Source organism: Caretta caretta, chromosome 3, assembly GCF_965140235.1.
Source record: "Caretta caretta isolate rCarCar2 chromosome 3, rCarCar1.hap1, whole genome shotgun sequence".
Taxonomy (NCBI): domain Eukaryota; kingdom Metazoa; phylum Chordata; order Testudines; family Cheloniidae; genus Caretta; species Caretta caretta.
Window position 1 is genome coordinate 81194508 of NC_134208.1, and position 23760 is coordinate 81218267.

The window sequence follows — 23760 nt, forward strand, 5'->3', positions numbered from 1 at the left end:
AGGGCTGGATAAACACAGCTTTTACTGTATATTGCGAACAATTATTTTTAAAATGACCTTCCTTTGAATTTGTTTTTCATTCCACCCTCATGCAATACACAAGACTTTCCCAAACTTTAAGAAGTGGGGTTTTTTACCCACGAAAGCTTATGCTCAAATAAATCTGTTCATCTTTAAGGTGCCACCAGACTCCAAACTTGATGCAGCACATACTTTCCCTTTAGCAGGATACTTAGTCGATCATCAACTGATGTTTTGTCCTCTGCAGCATATGCTTGACCTGTTTTTAAAGTCTGAATGTTGCAGAATTGTCCAGTTAATCTCTGGAACAGTTCTGGAGGTACGTGGAGTGGTTGAAACATTCTCTTGTACAGACTACTGAACTCCTTCTCTATCTTGATCTGGAATGCAACAACAGACATTATAAAAGGCGAATGGGTCAGTGAAGAAACCGAAGTGCAGGGTTATTTTTCAGTTCCACAGGTTGCTATAAAAATTCACCATTTGCCAAAACGGTTGTAGCTGAGATACCTCAGGTTTTGTCTACATATAGGGCAGGAAAGAACTGGCATCTCTCCGCAAATGTTGACTCTCAGATGGTGACCATAGCACTTGTTTATGCAGAGCTAAAATTGTGTCAAGATGGTATGCTGGTACTTTAAACATCTTTTCTGTACCCGTAGAATTTGAATTGATGTAAATAGTCATTCTGGATTTATACTGCTGTAAGAGCAAATAGAGTTTGGCCCAGAAAGGCATCTGGAACAACAGGACCCCCGTGTCTTTCACTACACATCTGTGCCTCAGGAAAGAATGAGGGAGCACCTCTTCATATTCATGGCTTGTATACAGAGGGACAGCAGGCCTGCAAGCCCTAGAAACAGAGCCAGCATGCAGAAACCCACCATACGCACATGTCATGAGTGAGGAAGAAGCCACTGCCAGATGAACATCCCACTCTTGGGAGCGCACCCAAACTGCGGCTGCAGGGAAGAGGAAAGGAAGCTGGCTGAAATCCTAAGCCTGAAAGTATTTCCTGAACGAAAGCAACTGGGAAGGAGACAGCAGCTAGTGCTTTGGGTCCTTGTCTACCCCAAAGCACAGGAAACCTTGAGCAGAGAGGCCTGCTTGGTGGTGGAACAGGACAGACAAAGGGTGTGGACATCAGAGGATAAAAAGGGAAGTAAACATATTCAGAATGGAAAATAAAGAAAAAATGATTAACAAACTTATAGGTGGGGCTGGTAGCACCACCTGTTATTGTTGCCCAACACTTTCCATTAGAAGACTCCAATTTCAGGTCACTTATCACTTTGCCAAACTTAAACTACTTTAGCTGAAATTTTCCATGCCAGGTGTCCGCCTCCAGCTCAATTGTTGTGGAAAATTTCATCCAAAACAGGACAGCCATTTCCAAGAATGAGACGAAGGAAAATAAAATTATTTTTCAATGTTAAAAATATTCTAGTGACATTTTCATTGGAAAGGCCCCTATGCTTTGGGATAGGGACTTTACTTTTGGCAGGGAGGTGGCCTTTGTGTCAGGGATGCGCTTTTTGCCATCACTGTGAAAATCCGTCCAAATCCAGCCAAGTTACACTTCTGAAAGGCACATTTGCACAAGTTCAGTTGAAATTTGCTATAGCTTAACAGTGAAAAGTCTTGCAAGATTCTATCCTCACTGAGCATGCTCGAGGCCTGTCACAGCTCCTTGTGCTGATCAGAAAACACATGTGCCAGCCCCACAGAGCAATGGAGCATGTTCCAGTCCAGGGGCAAAGGTAGGCTTTTAGCTATGGCTGCTCCTGGCTAGGGTGTGTCCAGACACCCGCACTGAGAACAGGGAAGTGGTCTCTCCTGTGCTCCCAGTGACCTCCACCCCCTACTCTATTGGGACCCAGGCAACGCAGTGGAAGGAACAGTCTGATTCTAATGCAGAGGGAACAAAAGCCAGACATAGGACATTGAGAGTGAGGGCCAGGGAGTAGATTGGGACACAGAGCTCGAGGGTGGAGACTGGGACTGGCTGGGCAAGGAGCCTGAGAACCCGTAGGGATGGGAAGGGATAAAGATGCTGGTGAGAAAGATCTGACAAGAAGACAGGGTGTGACTGGCTGGGCAGAGCAACTGGGACAAGGAGCCAGCGGAGGGGAGGACACTGAGAATGGATGAGAAGCCTGGGGAGGGAGATTGGGACTGGGAGCATTGGCTCCTATGGAGGCCTGGGAAACATGGGCAGGGGAGTACTGGAGGAACACAGAGACAAACTGGGGAGGGAGACTGGGAATGGGAAAAGGCGGATCCTGGGGCTGGGACCAGAAGCCTCTCAGAAGTGGAGACTGGCACTGACTAGATGAGGAGAATGAAACTGGGATACAGAGGACTGGAGCAGAGACAAGGGCAGGAGGATTCATGGAGGATGGGACAGAAGGGGTCAAGCTAGGGGGGAAAATGAGCAGAAGTGTCCGTGCCCGCTGCAGCACACATTCCTCCAGAGTCTGCAACGGAGCCCATGATCCCCGAGTCTTACCACATCCTTGCTGCCAGCAAATATCTTTGAAACCCACTGGCAAAGTGTCCCATCCCCCTCTACAGCTAGTCCACATAGAGAACAACAACAACCACCAGCTAGTACTGCTATCAGTTATTCTGTTAGCTCAAGCGGCAGAGGTCTGTGCAGTGGATCTAAAAGATTCCAACCTGCTAATGATCCCTGTGGGTGTCAACATAATGCCACGTGAAAGAACTTCCATTTTTGAGTTTGCTTTTTAAATATCTAGAAAATTACGCCCAAAAATTACATTAAAAAAACATTATTAAGGATGCAAAGTCAAGCCCTGAAAAGCTAAGAAAGGCCGGATTAACATTGCCTGTGCACCTTTAATCTGTCCTCCTTATGCATATACATTATGATATAGCCTTTAAATACCTGAAAGAGGGGCGTTGGAATGGAAACGCTCAGGCAAGATTAACAATAAGGTTGTTAGCACTCAAACTACAGTAACTATGTTTGTAGGAGACTGAACTTTTCAATTCCCCAGGCCGTGCTGCACATCATAGTTCTTAACAACTAAAAAGGGCCTATGCCCAGGCAAAGCAAAGTTTCAATTTAAACATACATGGTAGGGAGACGTGTGCTAGGGATCATAATAGATCAATCACAGAATCCCCTAAGGTTGTTAATATCTGCATATAGGTTCCGTGCAACTGTGAGGTTAGATGGACTGATTGCAATTGACATCTCTTCTCCAGTCAGTCCCTCCTTTGTGTCAGCAATTCTAACTTAATGCTGTGTATCTCCCTGCATGTGATCTTACCAGTTCACAGACTGGGTCAAATTTTATTCTTAGATGTGTATGTGCAGCCCCCGTGGACAGAGTTGGGAATTACACAAGCATTTGTGAGGGCAAAACTGACTAAGGAAAACAAAACAAAGTTTAGAGCTTTCATGATCTAATATGTAAATATATCTAAGTGGAAAGCAGGCGTAACTGAAGTGCCGCTTTTAAAACGAGTGATCAGGTGGGAGGTATTATTCTCCTTTGAGAGCCCTCCCTCTCAAAGCAGTGTTCACCCTAACCTAAGTAAGCACAGTTGATCGCTTCGGCAGCCGTCATCGTGAGCCATTTTCCAAATGAGCCATATGGGTAGGTATCAGTTTTGCTCTGTGATAGATGAAGAGTTCTGGAGTACTGCCAAAGCCTCGAGCCAGAGTGCTGCAGAGGCACTGATTACAATCTTTTAGCTTCTGAGTTAGGGGGAGGTTCTTAAAAGAACCATGTAGGTAAAGCCTCAATAAGCTAAAGCCAAAGAAGTCATATTTTGGTCAGAAAAGAACCCACTGTTTTTCCAAAGACTACATTTAATGAAATAAATATTTAACGGAAAATATCTATCAATTATTCATTCTGCAATAAGGCTTGAATTTTAATTGTTTTTCCATTCTTTCTGGATTATGTGATGTGTGAGGCCAAGTAAATAAAAATGATTCTGGGTGGTGGCCAATACTTGCAGATAGAAAATCTCATTCAAAAATTATTTTTCAACATCTTCTTTGCTACCTTCTGTGGTTATGTTTAAAACCACCAATTTTCAAGTTCATAGTAAAAGCAAAGTTACATTCACAGCAATTACAAAGAGTGGAGTAAGTAGCCGATGTTGCATCTACAAGAAGAGTTATTGCTCAGAAGGTATAATGAAGAAGATACATATATTGTCTGGCATATGTTTTCTTGTTTCCTTTTAATTTTACAGTATTTTTAAAATTCACATGATGGATGGGTTTATGTTGCAAGATATTCAGAGCCTGATTTTCAGAGGCGCTGAGCATCCACACTGCTTACAACTGCAGTTATGGGTGCAGAGAACTTCTGAAAAATTGGACCCTTAGGGTCCAATTCCTCATTGTGCCATTGCCTCTTTTTACTTGCTAGGTTAGCACAAAGGGGCAGGTTTAAGTCCTCTCTGGGGAAATTACCCTTTCTACTGGGAACTCCTTATGCTAGGTGCACAGTCAACCCAACCAGCTCTGTACCACCTCTGAGAATAGGGGAAGCAGGGTGGGGGTGGGTTGTACTGAGCGTGGCGTGGCCAGTGTGGATCCCCCAGAGAGACCACTGCACTGTACTTGGGCTCTTCCCAAAGACAAGAATTGCAGAGGAGAAGCCTCTCTTACCAATAAAGGGAAGAGTGTGTGAAAGGCCACTGTTATGTACTCAGACTATTGTTTTCAAAGCAAGAAGGAGCGTTCTGAACAGATGATCTTCACTTTAAGCAGTCATTCACATCAATGCATAGTGAGCGTAAAACAGTACCTGATTTGGTAACATTTCACTCCCACCATCTTCTGGGCAAAGGACTACAGAAGGTGTAAGGCAATGGAGTAGCAGGACTGGGATCTTCAAATGAAGAGAGAGTGGAGTTGTTTGAAGATACAGTCACATTGTCACTTTGCTTTGTCTGTCACATGAGGAGGGAGTATTCTAATCATGATGGAAATTTCTAAGCCGATATTTACATGCATGAAACTACTTTTATACTGCTGAGTTCAAATCATAGAAGATTAGGGTTGGAAGAGACCTCAGGAGGTCATCGAGTCCAACCCCCTACTCAAAGCAGGGCCAATCAACTAAATCATCCCAGCCAGGGCTTTGTCAAGCCAGGCCTTAAAAACCTCTAGGATGGAGATTCCACTACCTCCCTAGGTAACCCATTCCAGTGCTTCATCACCGCCCTAATGAAATAGTTTTTTCTAATAAACCAACCTAGACCTCCCTCACTGCAACTTGAGACCATTGCTTCTCGTTCTGTCATCTGCCACCACTGAGAACAGTCTAGATCCATCCTCTTTGGAACCCCCCCTTCAGGTAGTTGAAGACTACAAAAGAGAAGAGTGAGGGGGGATTTGATAGCAGACTAAATAAGCCCAGTTCCCTCAGCCTCTCTTCATAAACCACATGCCCCAGCCCCCCTAATCATTTTAGTTGCCTCCACTGGACTCTCTCCAATTTGTACACATTCCTTTCTGTAGTGGGGGGCCCCCAAACAGGACACAGTTCTCCAGATGTGGCCTCACCAGTGCCGAAGAGAGGGGAATAATCACTTCCCTCAATCTGCTGGTAATGCTCCTTTTAATGCAGCCCAATATGCCGTTAGGCTTCTTGGCTACAAGGGCACACTATTGACTCATATCCAGCTTCTCGTCCACTGTAATCCCCAGGTCCTTTTCTGCAGAACTGCTGCTTAGCCGGTCGGTCCCGAGCCTGTCGCAGGATGGAAGGATCCCATGCACTATGTGCAGGATTCTGCACTTGTCCTTGTCCTCAGATTTCTTTTTGCCCAATCCTCCAATTTGTCTAGGTCACTCTGGACCTTTCCCTACCCTCCAGCAGATCTACCTCTCCGCTCAGTTTAGTGTCATCTGCGAACTTGCTGAGGGTGCAATCCATCCCATCATACAGACCATTAATGAAGATGTTGAACAAAACTGGCCCCAGGAGCGACCCCGGGGTACTCCACTTGATACCGGCTGCCAACTAGACATCGAACCATTGATCACTACCCATTGAACCTGACAATCTAGCCAGCCTTCTCTCCACCTTATAGTCCAATCCATACTTTTTAAAACTTGCTGGCAAGAACACTGTGGGAGACCGTACCAAAAGCTTTGCTAAAGTCAAGATATATCACACCCACCACTTTCCTCATAGCCACAGAGCCAGTTATCTCATCATAGAAGGCAATCGGGTTCGTCAGGCATAACTTGCCCTTGGTGAATCCATGTTGACTGTTCCTGATCACCTTCCTCTCCTCCAAGTGCTTCAAAAATGGATTCCTCAAGGACCTGCTCCATGATTTTTCCAGGGACTGAGGTGAGGCGGATTGATCTGTAGTTCCCCGGATTCTCCTTCTTCCCTTTTTTAAAGATGGGCACTATATTTGCCTTTTTCCAATTGTCTGGGACCTCCCCCGATTGCCACAAATTTTCCAAGGATAATGGCCAATGGATCTGCAATCACATCAGCCAATTCTCTCAGCATCCTTGAATGCATTAGATCTGGACCCATGGACTCGTGCATATCCAACTTTTCTAAACAGTCCTTAATCTGTTCTTTCATCACTGAGGGCCGCTCACCTCCTTCCTGTATTGTGCTGCCCACTGCAGCAGTGTGGGAGCTGACCTTGTCTGTGAAGACCAAGGGGAAAAAAGAAGCATTCAGTACTTCAGCTTTTTCCACATCACCTGTCACTAGGTTGCCTCCCCCATTCAGTAAGGGTCCCACACTTTCCCTGACCTTCTTGTTGCTAACATACCTGTAGAAACCCTTCACATCCCTTGCTAGCTCTAACTCCAATTGTGCTTTGGCCTTCCTGATTACATCCCTGAATGCTCAAGCAATATTTTCTCCTCCCGAGTCATCTGTCCAAGTTTCCACTTCTTGTAAGATTCCTTTTTGTGTTTAAGCTCTCTGAAGATCTCTCGGTTAAGCCAACCTGGTCCCCTCCCATATTTGCCATTCTTTCTGCACATCTGGATGGCTTGTTCCTGTGCCCTCAATAAGGCATCTATAAAATACAGCCAGCTTTCCTGGACTCCTTTCCCCCTCATATTAGCCTCCCAGGGGATCCTGCCCATCAGTCCCCCGAGGGAGTCAAAGTCTGCTTTTCTGAAGTCCAGGGTCTGTAGTCTGCTGCTCTCCTTTCTTCCTTTTGTCAGGATCGTGAATCAACCATCTCACTGTCACTGCTGCCCAGGTTGCCACCCACTTCTACTTCCCCTACCAATTCTTCCCTGTTTGTGAGCAGCAGGTCAAGAGGAGCACGGCCCCTAGTTGGTTCCTCCAGCATTTGCACCAGGAAGTCGTCCCCAACACTCTCCAAAAACTTCCTGGATTTTCTGTGCACTGCTGTATTGCCCTCCCAGCAGATGTCAGGGTGATTGAAGTCCCCCATGAGAACCAGGGCCTGTGATCTGGAAACTTCTGTAATTGTCCGAAGAAAGCCTCATCTACCTCATCCTCCTGGTCTGGTGGTCTATAGCAGATGCCCACCACGACATCACCCTTGTTGCTCTCGCCTCTAAACTTAACCCAAAGACTCAAACAGGTTTTTCTCCAGTTTCATACTGGAGCTCTGAGCAATCATACTGCTCTCTTACATACAGTGCCACTCCTCCACCTTTTCTTCCCTGCCGGTCCTTCCTGAACAGTTTATACCTATCCATGACAGTGCTCCAGTCATGCGAGTTACCCCATCAAGTCTCTGTTATTCCAATCACATCATAGTTCCTTGACTGTGCCAGGACTTCCAGTGATTCCTGTTTGTTTCCCAGGCTTCTTGAATTCATGTACGGGCACTTAAGATAACTAGTCAATTACCCTGCTTTCTCAGTAGGGATCAGGAGGCCTCCCCTGTTGCACCCTCCTCCTTGCGTTTCCTCCCGGTATCCCACTTACCTCAGGGCTTAGGTCACCATCCCACAGCAAACCTAATTTAAAGCCCTCCTCATTAGGTTAGCAAGCCTGCTTGAGAAGACGCTCTTTCCTCTCTTCCTAGCAATCCTTCTTCCTGAAACATCCCATGGTTGAAGAATCCAAAGCCCACTCTTGGACACCACTTGAGCAACCATGCATTTATCTTCACAATTCGATGGTCCCTACCCGGCCCTTTTCCTTCAACAGGGAGGAAGGATGAGAACATGACTTGCGCCTCAAACTCCTTTATCCTTCCTCCCAGAGCCACGTAGTCACAGTCACCAACTCAAGGTCATTCTTGGCATTATCACTGGTGTCCACATGGAGACGTAGGAAGGGATAGCAGTCCAAGGGCTTGATCAGTCTCAGCAGACACACCGTCACATCCTGAATTCTAGCTCCAGGCAAGCAGCACGCTGAGTTTCCTGGTCTAGATGGTAGACGGATGACTCCATTCCCCCTTAGGGGAGAGCCCACGACAACCACCACCCCATCTCCGCCTCTTGGGAGTGGTGGATGTGGAACCCCCATCCCTAAGACAATGCTTCCCATGCCTTCCGGTCGATGGTGTCTCCCTCTGATCCCTTCCCTCAGGTAACTCTTCCAAATCATTCTCTGCCATCGTATCTGTGCAGAGAGCCTGAAAATGGTTTCTTACCTCTATCTGCATTGGGGGTACAGGAGTTCTCCTCTTTCTTCTTCTGGAGGTCACATGCTGCCAATTTTCTTCCCCATTCTGCAATGTCCTCTGAGTCTTCAGCATGCTGTGCCTGCAGTACTAAACGCTGTCATCTATCCAGAAAGTCTTCATTTTCTCTGATGCTACCCAAGTATCAACCCTGAGTTGCTAGTCCTTTAACCTTCTCTTCCAATATGAAGACTAGTTTGCACTTGATACAGACGAAGTCACGTCTATCCTCTGGGAGAAAGGCCAAGATGGTATATCCTGTGCGGGTCACAACAGCGGATCGTTCACGATCCACATTGTCTTCCTTTCAAGAGCCTCTTCAGATGTTTTATTTACTGCTCACAGAAGCCTGAAAGGCAAAAAACTCTGTGAGAACTCCCCCAAGGCGAACTCCCTCTGTTTGCCTATCCTCTGTTCACCGCTCATTTTGTTCACAACTGGCTGCTTTTTCATAAGGCTGCTGGCTCGAAGCAGTTGCCCTGGCCCAAAGCCTTTCCTCCAATCAACCATTCAAGGCCCACCTGGAACAAAGCACTCCCAATTCACACTTTTCAAACCAACCAACCAGACGGTCAAACAGTCACAAATCTTAGTGATCAGTAGTCCTTCATTTATTAACACCTCACGGTAAAACTCTCTTTGGCTCAAAAAACAGAGACAGCGTCTTCCATTACTGTGCACTTATTTAGCTATTTGGATTTTATGATGAATTGCCTTTCCGCCTAGACCAAGGGTGGATACAGCATTGTCTCTCTCATACAGACACACACACCCCTAGCAACAGAGGTGAAATGAGCAATTTCATGGTCAGTATTTGCTTGTATGTATTTTAACCTCTAAAAGAGCAAGTGTGAGTGGTCACACGCCGAAGATGGGTGCTATCAAAGGGACATAGACAGATAGAGTAGAAAGACAAGATGACAAAATCAAAACTGATATTCTTGCCAATGCGTGAGAGGTGTCCCATTGGGGTATGAAGAAATCTGGACACAAATGCTTGTCACCATTTAAAAATGCAACCTAAGACTAGGGCTGAATGGAGGTTCTTACGTAGTGTTGCATCTCTCCCGAACACTCAATTCCATCCAAAGGACTAGCTACTATTAAAATCAAATATGGCCTGCTCTTAGAAGTCCCGGCTGCATTGCTTTACTGGCACATGCAATCTGAAGATGAAAATTGAAAAACAAACATCATTTTCTTTTCAGACACCACTGAAAGGCAGTTGTCAACCATAACGCGCTCAAGGGACAGTGCATATAAAAATAGCCAACTGCACTTTTCCCAGTATGGGCATAAGTAGCCAACTAAACCCAGAAGAGGAATTTAGCAACATTATAAGATGGGCAAGAAGTCCCCTCACCCCACCTGTTGAAAGGATTATCTAACACTTTAATTGACTAGTAGTTTATAAATTGAGTTTCAAACTCAAATATTCTCTATTTGGACCTACATAAACAATATCTATCAGTGTTTTATACTACTGCCCATCACTGTAGCATTTGAGTGCCTTTCCTGCAAGATCAATAGCAAAAGTGAAGTCCCTAGTGGACTCTGGCACTTTTATACAATCAAATTATTACTGTGGCACACAAAAAAAAGTATGTTAGTATTGCATTAAGTCTCAGATTTTAGTCACTTAAGTCAGAGTTAAAATTCTTACTGCTATTTTAATCTTGGTCCTTTGCATACATCTGTTGCAAGAAGGTCTTTTGTTACTTTATCATAGAATACAGTGGTTCTCTGTGTTTTCAATACCAGGATCTACCATCCTCCCCCAACACCCTCTCTAATCTAACAGAAGAAGGGTAAGATGGTCATGACACATTAGTGACCTCTCTGGAGGTTATGACATCCATGTTGGGAGCCTATAACATAATACATATGAAAATTTGTGTACAGTAGGTGCTTGGATACAGTAATGGGTGGGGCATAACAGACAGAATATCTGAGTTTATAGGCAAAGGTGCAGTTTCATCATCATATCATATTCTGAAGACCAAGAAAATGTTTTCTAAAATAATTGTGTAAGCATCTCAGACAGAGAAGTAAGAAACAAATGTGCTTATCCCTTTTAAATTGAAGAGATTTTAAAAGGCAATGGGCAATTTAGGCTCATCTTGGATAGGCTCAATATACTGTATGTAGCTAAATGGACAGTTAGCAGTAGAGCAATCTATCTAGTTTTAAAATAGTGACTGATGATGCTTTAGACAAAAACTAGATAAAGCTTTACTTTGCCCTGCCAGGAAAGGAGGAGAGTATGTGAGAGGGCAGCCAGGGGATTTGATTTGGTATAAGAATTCAGTTCCAGCTGGAATTTTTTCTTCCAGCACTGATCTAAGATACACTTTGGAAGGAGTAGGTCTGATTTCAGGTACTGGCTGAACAAAGCTAAAGGCCATATTCTGCAGTACTTAATGGAGTAATGCATAGAGTTGTTCTGCTAAACACCTCAGAATTTGGCCCCAAGTATATATATTCCTGTAACCTTCACATAGCAAATTTCTCTTAAGATTGGACTTCATATTGTACAAAATCTAAGTGAGCAAAAAATAAAATTTTCCCTTTTTCTTTCTAAGCCTAAAGATTTCTGAAAAGAGGCAAGAGGCTGCAGTAAGGACTAGCTATGTGCTAAAATTTAAAAATAAATGGTCATACACAAAAAGAATACATAAGGGGAACAAATTAATGGAAACACTCCTGTGGTCCACTGGAGCCATGGAATAGGCACATTCTAACCCTTATCCCCACCCATCCATTGAATTTGTGTACTCACAGAATGGGAAGATATCAGGTGGCAGGATGGATAAAGGAATGGGGATTCCCAAGGATCCTGGCTTCCAACCTCAGTGACTGTGCTCAAGTCTGTTGATTGACTCCAGTTTTACACTACTCTGAAGACCCTTCCAGATTATTGGCTCACTCCCCTAGCTGTTCCCTTTGATTCTATGGAGGGGAGTCAGAGGGTGCACAGCCAGAGTTTAGGCAGCTTTAGCTTCGCTGATTTGACCTGCAAATATCCCCATGCCCCAAACTGGTTAAAGGCAGGAATCATGACACTGAATGTGGATCTTCCATCACCCTACCCACTTTCTCATGCTCATTCCTGGGCATCCCAGATATCTGATAGAGAAGGGAATAGTATTTCACTTATCACTTTCCCCATCTGCAGGGTACGACCAGGGTTTTCTTTGTGGATTTCCTTCCCTCTGCAGGACAGGGCAAGAAAGGACACATGGCCCAAAGGGTATTTTTGTATGAATGGACTGCAAGAACAACATTAAAGTTGTTTGTATATGAACACCTACATTTATTTCCAGGTTTATGAAGAGCCAAAATGTACTCTCAACCTTGTCCGCACCAGTACACCAGATACTTCTAGGTTTAAACTAAGCAAGAGAAGTTTTATCCCTAAAGAGGTCATGGCCTAATTTTCCAGGAATAATTAGTTATGGATGTCCACCTTGAGATATGCAGACCTGATTTTCAGAAGTTTTGAGCACCTATCCTCTGAAAAATCTGGCCCCTTTGAAATGCTCCAGTTGTGCATCCAAAAGTCACTAGTCACTTTTGAAATGTATGTCCTTGTCCTTTAGATAAATAAAAGGATGCCTGACCCCCCCCCCCCCAAAAAAAAAAAAAAAGGTTTAAAATGGAAGTACTACATCAGACAGTGATGCACAAACTATCAGGATAAAATCACACTAATGTTAGCTGGTACCTGCTGGGGTTGATAACTAACCCACTCAGGCAAAACTCCAACAGAATTCAATATGAGGCTTGCCCAAGCACAGCCATAGGACTTGGTCCATTCCTTGTACCCTACCAGACTCTGTAGTAATGATACTCTTTACATACCGGTCTTCTCTTGTACAGTAGATATATAAAATGTAGGAAGTTGACAACCAAGAACACCGAATTCCAGATCATTATATCCAAAGCACAGCGGTACAGAATGGCCCAGATGATGAAAAGTACACATCCTGTCAAAAATAAAGCAGGAAGTTAAAAGATATAAAAAATCTGGTAAAAATATTTTTGTATTTATACACACACACACACTTCATTCTTTTGATATAGATAATACAGCACCCTATTTTAGAGTACAGTGATTATGTTCAGAAGTGATGCATTTCACAAGTTTCAGTCTTAGGTACTATGGATCAAGGTAAGCAATGTTTTATTAAGTGTAATAGTTAATTTTATTTAGTTACAAGAAGTAACTAAAACATACAACTGCTTCATACAGCTGTCATTACGCTATTTGAGACAAAAATGATAACAGGGTGGATAAAAATCAATGATTTTTTATTTAAAATCAGATTTTTTGATAAAATGCTTTGAGGAAAAAAACCTATCTAAAGATAGTTTTAATTAAGGTACATTATAGCTCAAAGCATATCTCATTATGGAGTAGGAATTATAAATTCTAAATTCTATAGTATGAAACAATATATTCATGTAATGTTTAAGAAAAGTTTTGTAAATGAGTTCCAGTAGTTCATGGATTAGGGACCCAATCTTCTGGGGTTCCAGGGGCTTCAAGATTTAGGTTCATCTTTCTATCTACCCAATGGGACACAGTGCTCAGTCTAGAAGATACTATCAGAGATGCTTAGTTTTGCAGTTCTCAAACTGTGGATTTCGGTCTCCAGAGATAATATGCTTGTTAACAGCAAAAATGTTTTAAAATAAATAAATATACATAGAGAGGTAAGAAATAACAGACCTCAACCCTATTGTCCCTCTGCAAATTTGTGTACACAGAGTCAATCCCATACCTCTCTCTAAAAGTGCAAAGTTTCAAAAAGTTCAATGAATAGATTGCTAGTGGCAGAACAGATTTGGACAAGGAGAAGTAGTCTGGAGATAAATGTGAGAAGGGAGGGACAGGCAGTAGAAACAAAAGTGAAACTGTTTGAGTAACATATTCCATAAGCCTTGAGGTCTTTCTGAGGGTAGCCCTCATTGATTTGGGGTTACCAAATAGGGTTTGGTACTATTCTCTCACTAGAAGGGAAAACCTATAATGGCAGTAGGCCATAATATTTTATTGAAGCTCCTCTACCTGTGGGTAAGACAGGCATGCGTGCAAAATGCAAACAGTGTAACAAAGAAATACAAGGCCTGGTTGCCTAAATGAAACAACATCATGAGAAGTGTTCCTTCTCAGGAGGAAGCTGCGTTGAAGAGGATGAAAGGAACATGTCGGATCTTCAGGTTGGTAAACTTTTTTATTTCATACTTTAAGGACTGCCTGTCTTCCTTCTGAACTATTCTTGAATTCTCATGTTTGAGCAAAAAATATAGTTGTTACTCAATGGTACTATCATTTTAGATGCAGTTGTGATAAAAAAATAAATAGCTGAAATAGGCAGCTCTTCCTTTTACAATTTCACCTTTAAAGTAGTACTGAGTGTCAGTGAATGCAATGAGTAATGCTAAATGAGCAGTATGGTAATAATAATTAAATAACTGCATTGGCTTATTTTGTTTAGGAGAATCCATCCTCAACATACAGGATTCTGAAGACTATCCACCTTCAAGATCACTATTATTTTCTATAGTTTCAGAGCTATCTGCCAAGGATAGCATTTCAGTCACACCATGTATGTCACATAGCCACAGTATACCACCTGTAGCAAAAAGAAAAAAAAAAATCTCCATCATCCAAAAACCACCATAGGTAAGATTACAAAAAAAGAGGCAATTGATGAAAAAATTGCCCGGTTTGTTTATGCAACAAACTCTCCTTTCCGTATGATTGAGAACCCACGCTTCATTAACATGGTTCAGTCATTAAGACCAGGATACAGTCCACCCAACAGAGCAGATGTCTCAGGCAAATTGCTGGATAAAGTGTATGAAAGAGAAATTGAGCGGTGTGCAAAAGGTCTAGAGGGTAAAATTGTTAACCTGAGTCTTGATGGGTGGACCAATGTCCGCAATGATCCTGTTGTATGTGCTTGTGTGACAATAAAAGAAGGGAACATCTTCCTTACAGAAACAACTGATACATCAGGAAATGCACACACAGCGGAGTACCTACAAGAAGTAGCATTAAAAGCTATCACAAACTGCAGGAAAAATTTCAAATGTCTAGTACGCAGTTTGGTCACAGACAATGCTGCAAATGTATCCAAGATGAGAAGAAATGGATTTAGAAGGGAGTCCTAAACTAACAACATATGGTTGCGGTGCTCATTTGATGCACCTCCTAATCAAAGATTTCAGTGTTTCAGAAATAAAGGCTAATGTTGTTGAAATTGCAAAATACTTCCATAACAACCACTTTGCAGCAGCTGCTCTGAAAAAAGTGTGAGGAACCAACCTAACTCTCCCACAAGCCATGCGACGGAACTCAGCAGTGGACTGTTTTGAGCACTATATCAAGAACTGGCCTAATCTGATGACAGTTTGTGAACAAAATTGTGAAAAAATTCTTAACATTGGGCTTAAGAGAAATGTTGAACACATGCGGAGTATCCTGAAGACTATTTCTGTAGCCTTGAACAAAATGCAGGGAAATAGTTGTTTTATTGCTGATGCTGTTGAAATTTGGAAGGAACCGAGTGAGATCTTAAAAAGAGAAATATGCAATGACAGAGTTAAATGACAAGCACTATCTGCAGCTCATTTTCTTGCAAATATTGTCAATTCTCAGTAGCAGGGTCAAACCTTAACTGCTGAAGAAGAGGAGTTGGCTATGACATGGACATCCAGCAATCATCCCTTCATAATGACAACTATAATAAACTTCAGAGCTAAGGGTGAACCATTCAAGAAATAGATGTTTGCTGATGACGTTTTAAAGAAAGTCACACCAGTGAAGTCACTTAGGTGGAAGTCACCTAAGCACTTGGATTCAGAGACCGTTGAAGTGATAATCTCACTTTTAACAGCAGTAGCTTCTTCTGCCGGAGTAGAAAGAATATTTTCTTCCTTTGGACCAATCCATTCCAAATTGATAAATCATTTGGAGCTGAAAAAGCAGGAAAGCTTGTTTTTCTTTTCCAGATTATGAACAAACAGGAAAATGAAGGTGAAGATGCCCGAGTTAGCAGCAGAAGCCAATATTTTACGTTTCTCATGTTGACCTGGCTGACATAGTCGATTTAATTTGTTGGTTTTTTTTTTTTTTTAATATTTCATTTAACTATTTTAGTAAAAAAAAAAAATTAACAAAATCAAACCTGATTTTAAAAAACTTGAATGTTTAACTAAATTCAAAAATTCATGTGCTTGTTTTGTTAAAATATTATGTTTGCTGTTGAAGAAAAAAAAATCCAGAATACATAGTGTTGTTGATTTAGTTAAATAAAACAAACAATTTAAATGTCTGTCTGATGATCTTCTCCTAATACAGCATGGCAAGAAAATCCTCCAAATATTAATGATTAACCTGTTGAATTGGAGATATTTATGAAGTCATTGGCAGGTGAACTATCTGCTTCAATTACCTTTGGTAAATGAAATAACCAAACAATCATTCATTTTCTGATATAGCTGTAAAACTAATCTGAAAGGTTTTCAAAATAAATCACTTAAAAAATGTATAGTGTGTACCTTCTAAAAATGAAACCTACATCTATCTCTGAGTTCTGAAGAATACGTATTAAGGTTATAACAACCAATAAGAATGCACTTCTATGTAGAAATCCATGATTAAATGGAGGCTTCCTGACTAGTGATTAAAATCAAATGCACCCTGATGATAAGCATTGATGATAAACATTCATTTCTAGGGCTGATGCCTGTAGATAAACAAAACATGAGTAAGCAAGCACTATTTGCCTGGAGCTCCCTAAATGCCATCCACCAAGATTTTCAGTTTTAAAATAAAAAACACCACCATAACATGTTATGAATCTGGCTTCCTGCTGTGAGTTATGCCATTGTGCAAGATATCATTTGTTAGGAAAACAGAATGACTGATGAATATCTTCTACATAATTTTCAAATACTAATTCCTCTGCTCTGATTAGTGAGAGCTAACAAACAAGATAAAGTTCTTAATTATGCATCTTTCTCTTACAATGTTACTCTTTCAAGTTGCCATCTCAGCTTGAAAAATTTATACTCCATACATTTTTGCCAGTTCAAAATTCAAACTAGAGCCCAAATCAGTGAACCCTCCACGTGCAGAACTCCTGTTGATTTTAATGAGAGTTCAACAGATAAAAGGTCTTGCAAAAACTGAGGTTCCTGGCCATTAGAGAAACTGATTTTGGTAAACTAGCCTTTTGTAAGTGTGAAAAGAGATATGGAACAATTACTGTAAAATTCATATAAGCAACATAAAGGTCTGGTAATTAAATAGATTCTCTCAAACACTGAACATGTTCTATATTGTAAAAATAACAAAAGTGATATTTCTCAAAAATACACCTTACAGGGTCATAACTTTTCTCAACATTTCCTCAATGGGTCATGAAGACTTTGTTCGTAAAGTCTTAACATAGTTCAGGAACCCTGTAAGTGATTTACCGCTCTGCCATTGTACTGTGTGTAGAACCAGTTTGGCCCCACTCAAATCATGTTTAAAGTCTTCCTAACAATGCAGCTGAAAACAAGGTTTTGGCATCACCTACTGTCACGAGGTGCTTACAGTACTTCAATGGTAAAAACCTAGCCCTATTCAAGTCAATGGCAAAACCCCTTTTGACTTCAATGGGTCCTGGATTTCACCCTAGCTTTCAAAGCTATTTCTAAGCTAGCAGTGAATGAAATGAAATGCTAGAACAAAGAGAAGCATCCATACGTTATCTGAAAGCATTAAGAATTCCTCCTGCTCTCTAATTTCTCAGAGCACACATGATTGCCAAGTGTGTTGTATTCCACTGTTCTGAATCCAACTACATCTTTATTATTATCCAACTATTTATCTTTATTAAAAGTCAGGGTATTTAAGGTGGTTAATAATGAATCAGGCCAAGACTCCAACAGTGAATTGCTTTTTTTGACTACTATCAGAAAAAGGAAATTCTAGTTAGCTCTTTGCATTACAATAGTATTAGACTTGGAATATTATTATTAATTATTTGTATTTCCATAATGCCCGAGTGCCCTATCATGGAACAGAACCCCATTGCACTAGGTGCTATATGAACAGAATTGAAAAAAAAAAAATTCCCTGTCCCAAAGAGCTTACAATCTAAGTATCACACAAGAGACAAACAGGGGAGCGCAAGGAAAGAAGACGACGATATTAGCTAGCATGATAGGCAGCAGTCTTCGTGTGCCAGAAGCTAACGGTTGTCAAGTTTTTTGCAGGCTTCATGGAAAAGGAGAGTTTTAAGGCGGAATTAGAAGGATAATGAGTTAGTTTTGCAGATGTTTAGAGGAAGCGCCTCCCAAGCAGGTGGGGCAGCAGGGAGAAAGCACAAAGATACTTGTTTGAAAATTCTGTAAATGGGCAATGGAGGCTGGCATCACAGATAGATGGGAGCGAACATTTCAGTAGAAAATGAAAGAAGATAGGCAGGCTTCGGTTAGCTGTGAAGGGTCTTGAAAGTGACAAGTGGATTATGTTTGATGCAACTGAGAAGGGAAAGTATGGTCAAAGCAACGGGCTAGGAAAATTATCTTTGCAGCATCATTTGAATGAATATGAGTGGGGCAAGACAGCACTTGTCAAGGGCAGTGACAATTGAAGAAATGTTGCAGTAATCAAGAAGCAAAATAACAGCCTGGATGAGCATTTTAGATGTGTGGATGGATAGGAAAGACCATATCTTAGAAATGTTACGCAAAATGAATCCGCAAGATTTAGACATAACCTGGACGTGAAGACCTAGAAAGAGATTGGAGAGGATGCCACAGTATGGGCCAGAGTGACAGGCAGGATGGTGGTGTGATCTACAGTAGCCCAAAAAGGAGGTATTGCGGGGAGGGGGCAAAAAGGGGAAGTTAAGATGAAGAGATCTGTTTTAACAATGTTCAGCTTGAGCTGACATCTAGTCATCCTCAAGAAAATGTGTTTAAAATATGTTCACACTTCACTCCCATGGTATGTGATGTCATCTCAGACCTCATATTTTAAGAAGAGTTGGGGATAGTCACTACATGAAGCTTTCCAAGGAAAACTTAAATATTGCAGGGGTAGGAGGTATTTCTTATTATATCAGTGGTCTGAGAGTGCAAGAGACTTATACATTTTACAATATAAATCTATCTTGCTATAACTGAAAGGAGTTGCTATAACAGCAGGAGTTTGCCTGGGAGTTCGCCTGGAGTGAGCCCAGTGAGGCTTACATCTTGCCAACTTCTCTGAGGAAGCTCATAGTAGGAAGGTGATATGGAAGGGGGGGGGGGGGAGGTTTCAGCTGTTGTGACCTGCACTGGATGTGCCATGTTTGTCTTTCTTCCAGAGGACAGAAGCGACATTGTCTGTACAAAGTGCAAGCTGGTCTCCATACTGGAAGAGAAGATTGAAGGTCTGGAACAACAGATAACGACCCTGTGTTGCATACGAGAAACTGAGGATTTTCTGGACAAAAGTCAGGATATGCTTCTACGGGCACAAAGCTCTAAAGATTTAGAGCAGGTTGCACAGCGGAGCCAAGAGGCCAGTGAAGAAGCTTGGCAACATGTGACCTCCAGAGGAAGAAGGGGGAATGTCTGGGTTCCAGCAACGTGGACACAGGTAACTAACTGCTTTCATGTTCTCTCCACAGGTACCATTGCGGCGAGTGGACCAGATGATAAATCTGGGGGGAGAAAGCAGAAGGAGACTCTGCTGGTTGGAAGGCATGAGATGCACTGTCCTGAGACTGTGGGTTCCACGACCACCACTCCCAAGAGAAGGAGGCGGGTGGTGGTGGTCGGGGACTCTCTCCTCCAGGGGACTGAGTCATCTATCTGCCGCCCTGACCGGTAAAACCGAGAAGTCTGCTGCTTGCCGGGGGTTAAGATTCGTGATGTGACGGAGAGACTGCCGAGACTCATCAAGCCCTCGGATCGCTACCCCTTCCTGCTTCTCCACGTGGGCACCAATGATACTGCCAAGAATGACCTTGAGCGGATCACTGCGGACTACGTGGCTCTGGGAAGAAGGATAAAGGAGTTTGAGGCGCAAGTGGTGTTCTCAAACATCCTCCCCGTGGAAGGAAAAGGCCTGGGTAGGGACCGTTGAATCGTGGAAGTCAACGAATGGCTGCGCAGGTGGTGTCGGAGAGAAGGCTTTGGATTCTTTGACCATGGGATGGTGTTCCATGAAGGAGGAGTGCTGGGCAGAGACGGGCTCCACCTTACAAAGAGAGGGAAGAGCATCTTTGCAAGCAGGCTGGCTAACCTAGTGAGGAGGGCTTTAAACTAGGTTCACCGGGGGAAGGAGACCAAAGCCCTGAGGTAAGTGGGAAAGCGGGATACCGGGAGGAAGCACAGGCAGGAATGTCTGTGAGGGGCGGGCTCCTGCCTCATACTGAGAATGAGGGGCAATGAACAGGTTATCTCAAGTGCTTATATACAAATGCACAAAGCTTTGGAAACAAGCAGGGAGAACTGGAGGTCCTGGTGATGTCAAGGAATTATGACCTGATTGGAATAACAGAGACTTGGTGGGATAACTCACATGACTGGAGTACTGTCATGGATGGTTATAAACTGTTCAGGAAGGACAGGCAGGGCAGAAAAGGTGGGGGAGTAGCACTGTATGTAAGGGAGCAGTATGACTGCTCAGAGCTCCGGTACGAAACTGCAGAAAAACCTGAGTGTCTCTGGATTAAGTTTAGAAGTGTGTGCAACAAGAGTGATGTAGTGGTGGGAGTCTGCTATAGACCACCGGACCAGGGGGATGAGGTGGATGAGGCTTTCTTCCGGCAGCTCACAGAAGCTACTAGATCTGGTTCTCATGGGTGACTTTAATTTTCCTGATATCTGCTGGGAGAGCAATACAGCGGTGCATAGACAATCCAGGAAGTTTTTGGAAAGCATAGGGGACAATTTCCTGGCGCAAGTGCTAGAGGAGCCAACTAGGGGGGAGCTTTTCTTGACCTGCTGCTCACAAACTGGGAAGAATTAGTGGGGGAAGCAAAAGTGGATGGGAATCTAGGAGGCAGTGACCATGAGTTGGTTGAGTTCAGGATCCTGACACAGGGAAGAAAGGTAAGCAGCAGGATACGGACCCTGGACTTTAGGAAAGCAGACTTCGACTCCCTCAGGGAACGGATGGGTAGGATCCCCTGGGGGACTAACATGAAGGGGAAAGGAGTCCAGGAGAGCTGTCTGTATTTCAAGGAATCCCTGCTGAGGTTACAGGGACAAACCATCCCGATATGTTGAAAGAATGGTAAATATGGCAGGCGACCAGCTTGGCTTAACAGTGAAATCCTAGCGGATCTTAACCATAAAAAAGAAGCTTACAAGAAGTGGAAGGTTGGACATATGACCAGGAAGAGTATAAAAATATTGCTCGGGCATGTAGGAATGAAATCAGGAGGGCCAAATCACACCTGGAGCTGCAGCTAGCGAAAGATGTCAAGAGTAACAAGAAGGGTTTCTTCAGGTATGTTGGCAACAAGAAGAAAGCCAAGTGTGGGCCCCTTCATGAATGAGGGAGGCAACCTAGTGACAGAGGATGTGGAAAAAGCTAATGTACTCAATGCTTTTTTTGCCTCTGTCTTCACTAACAAGGTCAGCTCCCAGACTGCTGCGCTGGGCATCACAACACAGGGAATAGAGGGCCAGCCCTTTGTGGAGAAAGAGGTGGTTAGGGACTATTTAGAAAAGCTGGACATGCACAAGTCCATGGTGCCGGACGAGTTGCATCCGAGAGTGCTAAAGGAATTGGCGGCTGTGATTGCAGAGCCATTGGCCATTATCTTTGAAAACTCGTGGCGAACGGGGGAAGTCCCGGATGACTGGAAAAAGGCTAATGTAGTGCCAATCTTTAAAAAAGGGAAGAAGGAGGATCCTGGGAACTACAGGCCAGTCAGCCTCACCTCAGTCCCCGGAAAAATCATGGAGCAGGTCCTCAAAGAATCAATCCTGAAGCACTTACATGAGAGGAAAGTGATCAGGAACAGTCAGCATGGATTCACCAAGGGAAGGTCATGCCTGACTAATCTAATCGCCTTCTATGATGAGATTACTGGTTCTGTGGATGAAGGGAAAGCAGTGGATGTATTGTTTCTTGACTTTAACAAAGCTTTTGACACGGTCTCCCACAGTATTCTTGTCAGCAAGTTAAAGAAGTATGGGCTGGATGAATGCACTATAAGGTGGGTAGAAAGTTGGCTAGATTGTCGGGCTCAATGGGTAGTGATCAATGGCTCCATGTCTAATTGGCAGCTGGTGTCAAGTGGAGTGCCCCAGGGGTCGGTCCTGGGGCCGGTTTTGTTCAATATCTTCATAAGTGATCTGGAGGATGGTGTGGATTGCACTCTCAGCAAATTTGCGGATGATACTAAACTGGGAGGAGTGGTAGATACGCTGGAGGGCAGGGATAGGATACAGAGGGACCTAGACAAATTGGAGGATTGGGCCAAAAGAAATCTGATGAGGTTCAATAAGGATAAGTGCACTTAGGACGGAAGAACCCAATGCACAGATACAGACTAGGGACCGAACGGCTAGGCAGCAGTTCTACGGAAAAGGACCTAGGGGTGACAGTGGACGAGAAGCTGGATATGAGTCAGCAGTGTGCCCTTGTTGCCAGGAAGGCCAATGGCATTTTGGGATGTATACATAGGGGCATAGCGAGCAGATCGAGGGACGTGATCATCCCCCTCTATTCGACATTGGTGAGGCCTCATCTGGAGTACTGTGTCCAGTTTTGGGCCCCACACTACAAGAAGGATGTGGATAAATTGGAGAGAGTCCAGCACAGGGCAACAAAAATTATTACGGGTCTGGAACACATGACTTATGAGGAGAGGCTGAGGGAACTGGGATTGTTTAGTCTGCGGAAGAGAAGAATGAAGTTGGATTTGATAGCTGCTTTCAACTACCTGAGAGGTGGTTCCAGAGAAGATGGTTCTAGACTATTCTCAGTGGTAGAAGAGGACAGGACAAGGAGTAATGGTCTCAAGTTGCAGTGGGGGAGGTTTAGGTTGGATATTAGGAAAAACTTTTTCACTAAGAGGGTGGTGAAACACTGGAATGCGTTACCTAGGGAGGTGGTAGAATCTCCTTCCTTAGAAGTTTTTAAGGTCAGGCTTGACAAAGCCCTGGCTGGGATGATTTAAATGGGGATTGGTCCTGCTTTGAGCAGGGGGTTGGACTAGATGACCTCCTGAGGTTCCTTCCAACCCTGATATTCTATGATTCTATAATTCTATGAAATTGAGCTCTATGTTTTTCATTTACTCATAACGAAAAATTTTGGGGCCAATTTTTTTTCCCATACTTTGTCCAAGTATAGATTTTTTTCTGACAAGTTAAGCGAGAGTGGAGAAAAACAGATGAAGAAATGAAAAACAAAACAAAATACAATAAAGCCCAGACCACATAAACAAACCCTACCCTTCCAGTCAGGTGTTTCAGCAACTGCACAGATGCTCAAAATTCTCTATGCAGTTGTTGTGGAGTTTTAAGAGACTGGGTCTGTATTACCTTATCCAAATAAGTTCTGCAATGTCAGAATGTTGACCAGGCCCCAAATCATGCTAAAACAATTAAAATATGTTGAAATACCACAAACGGAAGACAAGTGAGCCCAGGACAATACTTTCTATTAGGGCTGTCGATTAATCGCAGTTAACTCAAAAAAAAATCAGTTTTAATTGTGCTGTTAAACAATAGAATACCAATTGAAATTTATTAAATATTTTGGATGTTTTTCTACATTTTCATATATATTGTATTCTGTGTGGTAATTGAAATTAAAGTGTATATTATTTTTTATTACAAATATTTGCACTGTAAAACTGATATAGTATTTTTCAATTCACCTCATACAAGTACTGTAGCGCAATCTTTGTTGTGAAAGTGCAACTTACAATAGATTTTTTTGTTACATAACTGCAGTCAAAAACAAAACAATGTAAAACTTTAGAGCCTACAAGACCACTTAGTCCTACTTCTTGTTCATCCAATCATGAAGACAAACAAGTTTGTTCATATTTACAGGAGATAATGCTGCCCTCTTCTCATTTG

General features: G+C 42.8%; 1 protein-coding gene across 2 annotated transcripts in view; it reads right to left on the reverse strand.

Annotated features, from left to right (window-relative positions):
• The window catches only part of POPDC1 (popeye domain cAMP effector 1), a 55305-nt gene that overhangs the window by 21544 nt on the left and 10001 nt on the right, over window positions 1-23760 (reverse strand). For both annotated transcript variants that reach the window (XM_048844911.2, XM_048844912.2), the window contains exons 4-5: window positions 12523-12647; window positions 214-401 (exon numbers count right to left, since the gene is read on the reverse strand). In XM_048844911.2, coding sequence (XP_048700868.2) covers window positions 214-401; window positions 12523-12647 — 313 coding nt within the window. The remainder of the gene's footprint in view (window positions 1-213; window positions 402-12522; window positions 12648-23760) is intronic.